Source organism: Mya arenaria, chromosome 7, assembly GCF_026914265.1.
Source record: "Mya arenaria isolate MELC-2E11 chromosome 7, ASM2691426v1".
Lineage (NCBI taxonomy): Eukaryota > Metazoa > Mollusca > Bivalvia > Myida > Myidae > Mya > Mya arenaria.
The window spans coordinates 66072348-66081512 of record NC_069128.1 but is presented as its reverse complement, the minus strand read 5'-3'; the positions used below and the strand labels follow the sequence as shown (position 1 = coordinate 66081512).

General features: G+C 32.1%; 2 protein-coding genes across 2 annotated transcripts; one reads left to right on the top strand and one right to left on the bottom strand.

Annotated features, from left to right (window-relative positions):
- Positions 1-2512: 2512 nt before the first annotated feature.
- Positions 2513-4341, bottom strand: LOC128241360 (uncharacterized). The gene is made up of 4 exons (XM_052958284.1): positions 4290-4341; positions 3948-4037; positions 3191-3250; positions 2513-2738 (listed from the first exon to the last, which is right to left on the bottom strand). The coding sequence occupies exons 1-4, from the start codon at positions 4339-4341 to the stop codon at positions 2626-2628; spliced, it is 315 nt and encodes a 104-aa protein (XP_052814244.1). The 3' UTR covers positions 2513-2625.
- Positions 4342-5396: 1055 nt separating this feature from the next.
- On the top strand, positions 5397-7573 carry LOC128241359 (uncharacterized). Its single transcript, XM_052958283.1, has 6 exons — positions 5397-5560; positions 5834-5993; positions 6392-6458; positions 6724-6841; positions 7057-7112; positions 7458-7573. Exons 1-6 carry the CDS (start codon positions 5397-5399, stop codon positions 7571-7573), a joined length of 681 nt encoding a protein of 226 aa, XP_052814243.1.
- The last annotated feature ends 1592 nt before the right edge of the window (positions 7574-9165 follow it).

Below are 9165 nucleotides of genomic sequence, written 5' to 3'. Positions count from 1 at the left end.
TGCGTTTTAGCGTGTATCAAGACGGACAATAGGCTTAAAAATCAAAGACAAATATAGACTTACCTAAATCAATTGAACACAATTTACATTTGTTTTTTAAAAAAGCAAATTGATGTGCAGGCCCGGGCCTTATGGCTAAGCGGAAGCTATGCCGCTGATTCCTATATATCACACAGATGTACATGGTCGGGTTATAAAGATGCCTTTAATTATTTGATTCAATCTTAACATTGTATAACTGTTTTACGGGGAACGGGTAACTTACATGCAATTTGTTTTGCCAATATATTGTTTGCTTCTTCTTTTATCCATGACATCATGTGTGCCAAATCTGCAAATATTTTGAATTACTGTACATGAAAATTTGCTTAACAACAATTCATGAAACAATTGTCTTCTCATATTATGTATTACGTATTACATTATAGTCTGTTTGTCTACGTAGCAAAAGAAGCATTATAATACTTCATATTATCTCAATGGTATTGCACAACACAATTTTTAAACATTTAACGATGTAGCCTCTTCTTTAACTGTCACCGTATATTATAATGTAAACTTTGATTGTTTATGAAGGCGATATCTAAAAATTGGTTCCAAGGATTTTTCTCGTTCAGTCTTTAACGCTTAACACTTTTATGAGCTAGCGTTAAAAACGTTTTTCGGAAACGTTTCATATAAATTAACAGCAATATTCGATTTAATTTAAAGTATTATATCTATAACCATTAGCGATATTTGTTTCGGTTCAAAAATGTACGTAAAAATGGTCATTTGGATAATTGTACATCTTTTTTAACTATTTAAAGGCATAATCATATTGAATTGACAAATCTACGTTTAAATTGTTTTTTACAACATCCCGTCTTGAGAGTTTTTCTTCGATCCGTGATTGATTCTGACGATCCTCGAATATGTGAACTTACACTTTTAAAACGTATATATGATAACGTGTACGACTGTATTGTTTTTTTATGTAAATCATTTATTTCATGCGTACGGCTTTGGTTACGTTTTGGAAAATGCGCCTCTGATAAATGCAAATATGTTTTTAAATGAGTTTCAGCAAATGCCACAAGCGTTGTTTTTATTTCGACCGGGATAACAAACAATAAACGAGCTCAGTGTTGACGAGCTTTAAGGAGTTTGCGACTGATTGCGAAGATGTGTCGTTTCTAAGTTTGGATACATTTTCTAACATTATACACATAGCTTCGTATATATTGTCATAAGCTACTTGTGGAAAAGGGTGTTATGGTCGTTATTGGTTATTGATAACAAGATTTCAACCGTGTATTTAATGGCTTAAAATATTAAAGGATTGGGGAGTGCTAACAGATTTAGTGTGATCTACTATCGACTCAAAAGGTAGAAATACCGCGATTTCTGTGTCTTTTTATTTTTCGACATTTGTTTATTCATGTTGGTATATTAAAACAATTGTAATAATTGTGGTAAATCTAAATTGGGAGTAAGAGTGCATCTTGCATTTTATCGACAATTTATTACCCCCATTATTACATCGCCTCTTCTTCAAAGCAATATCTACACTAGATTTAAATAAATTGGTACAATGCCCAACGCAAACAGCATTGCATCGGAGTTAAGGTGTTATTGAACTGGCTTTATTAATAAAAGAATACTTCTCGAAAACTTCTTTTTGGTGCGTCTTAGGTACCAATAATGTCTTAAATACGATGGGAACATAAAATCATCTCCATATATTTATATACAAATGGCTAAAGTAGAAACACACATTGTAAACATTGATTTAAAGCAAATCCCGAAATATAAATAAACATTGTTGAACAGCTCTAGCCAACAGGTCATGGTGTTCCAAAATATACTGTCAAATGAATATTTTGATGAAAGTTCATTGCCTACAAATAGGTGTTTCACTTAGACGGTCTTGGCACATTTACGTGATTAACATTCACACTCGTGTAAAAATTTAAAGCTTAGTTTTAGTTATGGTATACTTATATTAGTTTCAATCAAAACTAAATAGTTCGCATACATTTGAACCTCTAAAGATATAACTAAAGGGGTTATATTTGTTCAACTAGTGACTCCAACTTTAAGTCGGCTCTGCTCAGGCAGTTTTTAGTATTTACTTGTATCAGTGATGAACGATCTGTTAATATGTCATCAAAACTTTAAACATAACATATTTCGTATCATGTATAACAGCATATGTTTATGAAAATTATTCATTATTTAAAAATTAATCTGTAATTGTTGCGGCACATCATAAACATATACCAATAATGACTAAAACACGATGGGCACATAGACATACATTTACCTATACAAGTTCTTATTAAACGGCTCTTTATATATAATGACTGTTAATTTAAATGCATGGCAATGTCTGAAAATACAAATATTGGTGAACATCTGTTGCCGGCGATCAATGACGTTCCAAGATATAATCCTTAATCCAATATTTTATGACACTATATTGCCTTAAAATTACGCGTAACACATTTACGCGGATGGATTACACATCGATGAACACTCGTCTAAGATTGTACAGCACCTTTTTAGATCTAATATAATTTTGAGTTACAAGAAAAGATAAGTTTAAGCATCAATTTGATCCACCATAATCATAACTAAAAGGTTCTAACTGGTTGGTTTGGTGACTCTACCTTCAGTTTGTCTCCGTCCAATGATAAAGTTATGTTTTTCGTTCATTGATCGCATCCGAGAATCATCGGAGAATGGGACACCAAACCCTTCAATAGAAGTATGTATTGTAGGATTTATAAAAGCCATGTATATAATATCTGTGTTAACAATGTATGTATCATTGCGTCGATGTTGACATCGGAAGCTACGTCGCTGATTCATATACATCCAAAAGATTTACATGGCCTGAATATAGAAATGCCTTTGATTTATTAAATTTAATCTAATCATTAAATAACGAGTTGCAAAACTATTTAAGGGGGAACGGGTAATTAACCTCCCGTTTCTATTGTCCAGTACCTGTACAAGTAGGTGTTTCACTAAGACGATCTTGACACATTTATGTGATTAACATTAACACTCGTGTAAAATTTTAAAACTTAGTTTTAGATATGGTATAATTTAATGAGTTACAATCAAAACAAAATATTTAGCATACATTTGAGCAACCATTTAAGATATAATTAATGGGTTAAATTTGTTCAACTAGTGACTCTACCATTCAGTCGGCTCTGCTCAGGCAGTTTTGAGGATTTTTCTTGTATCAGTGATGAACAATCTGTAAATATGTCATCAAACACTTTAAAAATATCATACTTCGTATCATGTATGACAACAAATGTATATGAAAATTATTCTAGATAAATTATTTATTATTGTAAAATTAATCTGTAATTGTTGCGGCACATCATAAACATATACCAATAATGACTAAAACACGATGGGCACATAGACATACATTTACCTATACAAGTTCTTATTAAACGGGCTCTTTATATATAATGACTGTTAATTTAAATGCATGGCAATGTCTGAAAACACATAAATTGGTGAACAGCTGTTGCCGACGATCAATGACGTTCCAAGATATAATCCTTAATCCAATATTTTATGACACTATATTGCCTTAAAATTACGCGTAACACATTTACGCGGATGGATTACACATCGATAAACACTCGTCTAAAACTTTACGGCTTCTTTTCAGATCTAGAATAATGAATTGAGTTATAATAAAATATAAGTTTATTTATTCCACCATAATCATAACTTAAAGGGTCTAACTAGTTGTATTTGTGACTCTTCCTTCAGTATGTCTCCAGTCAGGCCATCCTTAGTGATGCTGTTCGTTTCTTTCGTCTTTTAAATCTATTATTATTATTAATTGTGTTACACCTAAAGATAAGTTAAAGCATCAATTTGTGCCACCGTAGTCATAACTAATATTGTTTAACTGGTTGTATTGGTAACTCTACCTTCAGGTTGTCTACTCTCAGGCCTTCCTAAGTCTTTTTCTATCCGTGATCGATTCTGAGAATCCTCTAATGGGACACCGTGCCCTTTTACTGTAAATATAAATGTAAAGCATACATACTAAGATAGTCATTGGAAGATGTAAAATATATCACATATGTTAAATTACAATCAAAAGATTAATTAACACTCGTGTAAAATTGAGCAAATTAATTTTAGATCTAGTAAAACTAATTAAGTTACAATAAAAAGATAAGATTTAACATACATTTGTACCACGATAAAAATACCTAAAAGGGTTAAATTGTCAATATGTGACTCTCCTTCAAATCGGCTCCACTCACGCAGTTTTGACACTTTTTCCTGTACCACTGATGGATCTGAACGATATGTCATCAACACTTATTCAAAAAAATAACATAATTTGCCTATAGTGCGGAGTCTCTCTACACTTATATCCATCGTTCTATACCAGTATCCTGAATTATTTCATCTTTCTTTTAAGTTTTGTTCGGACTTCTTTCAAAGATAAGTTTATGTATTTCCTTTGCAAATGAATTAATTGTATATTATCATAGACAGTTTATGTTATATCTCAAAACAAATTAACTATATCTCAAGCATATGACACTGGCATATATGTAATCTTATATGTAGATTATCATGCTTCATTTACAGAAGACTGCAGTTGGTATGGTGTGTGTATTGACTTATTTGGGAATAGGTCATTTGCTTTTAATGATTTTCTTAATGATGTACTTATCAATTGACGCTACTGTAAATGTTCATCTTTTGGTTTGATATTATGTAACATTTGCAAAGATTATGTTTTCATTTTTTGCAAATATTGTCAAAGGTTAAATGGGGTTATACTTTGAAGTTGTCTCTCCATAAACATTGTGTATCGAGTAGCCACTACCAATATTAAAAACGGGGAAGCTATCAGAATTCTTCATTTCAAATAACTGAACCAGAACTATGAAATATACTCTTACCAATGAACAGCGTAACCAGAAAAACCACTGTCACAAGTAGACCCACCTCTGCAATAACATAGCGATATATCTTATAAAAACTTGAGGCAGTTTGTTTTATGATTTAAATAAGATACGGCTTACGGTTTACTGCAAAAATCGTTAGGTAATACTAATTTCTATTAGCTCGGTTGTGACGAAAGCTGAGAGCTTATAAACTCACGCTCGTTTCCATTTCCTGGGTAGAAACCAGGGCCCCGTTTTACTAACAGTTCGTAAGTTTTGCGTAAGTTTTAAGTACATTTTCAACTTACGTAAATATTACGAATTGCGTACGTGCGTTTTACTAAAATTTCGTAAGTGTGAATATTTGCGTAGGGGTAAATAATGCGTAACTCTCCGATTGGAGGTAGAAATCTCCCTTCGCGGGCACCTGTCAAAAAAAGTAAACAAACTTCGTCTGCTACATCAACAATAATGGCGACACCGCAGAAATTGAAAAGAAAGGAGAACTGGTCCAGGGCGGAGCAAGAAGTTCTTAGAAATGCATACTTCGATGAAAATTATGCCATCGATAGCAAATTCTGCCCTGGAATAACACATTGCGATAAGGACAAATCCTGGAAGATAATTGTGGAGCGGTATGGTACCTTTTTATAAGATTGTTTGGAAACTTTGACTATGGCGGATGACGACGTTGATCATATACCATGTAACAGTTTTATTCTGATCATTGAAATAGTTATTTTAACTGTTTCATTCACAGCATGTAACTATTGGCTTTACAAAGATATTATATGTTGATTTGTTTGCAAGTTTTGATCATGAGCCCCCGCCCTCACACAGCCCCATACAATATCCTCTAAGTGAACTTCAATCATAAAATTTGAAGAAATTATCTATTTGTATTTCAGAGTGAATGCCCAGGGTGTGTGTGTACGAACCCTTGACGAATGTAAAAAAACACTATCTGATATTAAGACTGATGTGAAGAGAAGGGAGCGGAGGAGGCGCCAGATGACAGCTCTGACAGGCGGTGGGCCTCCTCCGAAGTTAGATGCGTGGGAGGAGAAGGTAAATTATTACTTATTTGCAACTTTTTTTCATTTTTTGACATTAAAGGATTTGTAGGAAAGTTAAAGGTGCACACTAACAGACTGCTGACAAAAGATCAGAACGCATATTTTCATATTTCCGTCCCCAAATCGATGTTTAATGCATTTTTCTTAAACAAAAAGTAACGGTTTAAGCCAGAAAATGGCAAATCTCATCGACTTCATGTATATATTTTAGAATCTGGAAATTAAGTACATATATGAATCTAATTTGAAATTTAAAAAATATGCCAAAAACCTAGATTTGAAAATGTAGTATTTCATAATTTCTTATCAATTCGAATACATATTTAAACATTTACATTTTCATTATAAAATCAAGATGTTTTTTATAAATTTGGTAATATTGTATTACAGATGATTCAGCTGATCGGCGATTCGGCGATAGGGGGGTTTGCGGGGGTGGACACCTTTGCTCTTAATAGTAATATTCCTTTATTTTCTTAACTTCACATTTAATATGGATTAGAAAAGTGCTCGCCTTCATCCTTTATGTAAAGTGAAACTTTGAAATTATTATGTAAGTAATTCATACCGTGAATGTGAAATCATAAAGTGATAGTCATAACATTTGAATATATCATGTTGTCATTCCAGATGAAGTTTTGATACACATGTCGTGTATATTTATACCTTTTTGTTTGTTTTTAATAACACTTATATATTTATATTTGTCTATATAACTGCAGCTTCAAGTCCATCGCCTATCAAAACAGCTGAATGTGCATTGCCAGTAGAGTCAGGTCAAACCACCTCAAACAAAGTGTCCCCTTCACTGCCCCTGGGTACTGCCATGGTTCAGAAAAGGTAGTACACAAAATATGACTAAATAAACTAATTCTAGTGATTAGACCGCCTAAGATTTAATCCTTGTTCTTATAGTTCTAGTACTACTGACTTAGGCAGATAATTCTGTGGAGTGTTATAAGGAGAAATAAGGTATACATGTTATAACTTCATATCATGATTGCATTGTTATTTGTTGATAACAATGAAATTACATGTACTTTTTAATATTTCAGTAATACAAGGATGACAACACTGCCATTAGTGGGAGAAAACAGTAACAGTGATAAAGGTTGGTTTTTAATTTTCTTATTTTGTCAGTTTCTAAGCATAGCAGACACATTGTGATCACTGCCTTTGTTGTAATTGACATCGAATTCGCGCTCTTGTCATGTTGAAAACGGAAATAGTGTGTGTTTCTTGAGGTTTTGTGTCATTCAAGGTTAGATGTAATTTAGCTGCTTGTTTTGATGAACAAAACTATTCAACTGCTTGAACATAAATTTAACATCAGTTATCAATACATTCTAACTGTTAATATAACCTTTGCAGGCATATATTGATTTCACTATGTTAACAGTGGTATACCTGACATTGATTGGAACTTATTATAAATGTTAATCAAATTACTTTCCAGGTGCAGTAAACATTGAAAGACTTCTTATGAAACAGAATGAGCTCCTCAACGAAATTCTTCAACAGCAGAAAATTACAAACGATTTAATGATTAACTTCTATACTTTAAAGCAATAAATAAATTACATGGAACATTATTATGACACCGCCACTATGTGATGTGGGCTTAATAGGAATCACCTTGTACGCTCTGTATCCATTCATGACTTCATATAATTTTATATAATTAAATCTCTTTAAAGGGACTGTACATCAGATTGGCACCAAAAACGTTTTTTACTGTAACGAATCTCAGAACAATTATATAATTGAATGTGTTATGCTTTGATGTCATAATTGTAAAAAAAGTATCAAAATGAGAGTATCAACGCAGTCCAGCGTTGTATCCACTGTGCTATAAAGGATTATTAAAAACTAGTGGTATATTTAAGATATATATCTAACTTGGTAATATCACGTTATAACATCGACTAGCCAATTTTTGTCAGTGTTCGACAATTTTCTGGGTTTTTTTCTTGCAAATTGTTCATCTTGTGCACAGTTGCTTTAAGGAGATGTGAATTGCACAAAATCCATAACTCTTGGTGCTGTAATTGTTGAGTGATTGCTCGTTATTAATTTGCAAACATATATTTGTCTTGAGCATAACTTGAAAAGACTTTGAGGTATAGACCAATAACTTAATTGAGGTATTCTTACTGACACTGTTCATTCAATGAGCATTAATCACTCCCATTGATACTTCTGAATAGAAGAAGGTGGTGGTGAAGTGGTGTAAGATTCACATCTAGTTATGGGTCTAGTTTACTCACTTATATAGTACATAACATTTGCTAATGAAGATGTCAGGCAAATTGTTCACATGTCCTGATACTGGTACTACTTGCATGAAATGATGTTCTGATAATAAAGTTAGTATTCTAAATTTGTCTATTTAATATTAAGATTAAATAAAATAAATTGCCTATGCTTAATATTTGGCTAATTAAGCATAGACATTGAGCCATTCGTAATCATTAAGATTTTACTTCAGGTCATCTAACTAACTTGAATAAAAACGTCAAAGCATCATAATGCCAACATGTCAAACTGAACTTCAACTTATGTTACATGACTTGTATAGAATTTTAAATATAGGCAATATTGTGAATCAAATTTTATTTAGTAAGTCAAAGCGTTAATGGAACTATTCAATGCGTAAAGCAATACTTGATTTGATATGTATACACAAACTTGTTACAGATTGCATTTAGTACAAAAAATTGAATTACATGTCATTTATATGTACATGAATAGATTTATATTACAACTTTGTCAGTAGATGTAACAGCAACATGTGTTAACTGTATTATGTAGAAATATGTGTACATATTCATGTATTTAATTCATATGTCAATGACTGCATTGGATAGTTAAAAATTATAAAAAATAAACTCTGTGATAGCTGAGCAATTTTATTGTTCCATTGTACAGTATGTTTATGTGTTTTGCTTCCTGTTTGTAGCTTCACTGTTTCAATAAAAAGAAGTATTGTTCAGTTCAATCTTCATCAATTCATACCTCTTTAATTCATTTCATGTTTTCATCAGCAATTATAAATATTCGTTAAATGACTAATAAAATGAAATGTGACTAAATAACTTTTAAGAGTCGACATGTAACCTATGATAATCATTTGTAATACTGTTATTAGAATCATGTGCTTAGAA

Excerpts from the sequence above, each read along its gene's own strand:
- LOC128241360 (XM_052958284.1), bottom strand. The coding sequence starts at position 4,341 with ATGACATATCGTTCAGATCCATCAGTGGTACAGGAAAAAGTGTCAAAA. Across the intron at positions 4,038-4,289 it reads GGAAAAAGTGTCAAAACTGC|TAAAAGGGCACGGTGTCCCA; the intron begins GTGAGTGGAGCC and ends TTATATTTACAG. Across the intron at positions 3,251-3,947 it reads TGAGAGTAGACAACCTGAAG|ATTGTTCATCACTGATACAA; the intron begins GTAGAGTTACCA and ends ACATATTTACAG.
- LOC128241359 (XM_052958283.1), top strand. The coding sequence starts at position 5,397 with ATGGCGACACCGCAGAAATTGAAAAGAAAGGAGAACTGGTCCAGGGCG. Across the intron at positions 6,842-7,056 it reads ACTGCCATGGTTCAGAAAAG|TAATACAAGGATGACAACAC; the intron begins GTAGTACACAAA and ends TTAATATTTCAG. Across the intron at positions 7,113-7,457 it reads AAACAGTAACAGTGATAAAG|GTGCAGTAAACATTGAAAGA; the intron begins GTTGGTTTTTAA and ends ATTACTTTCCAG.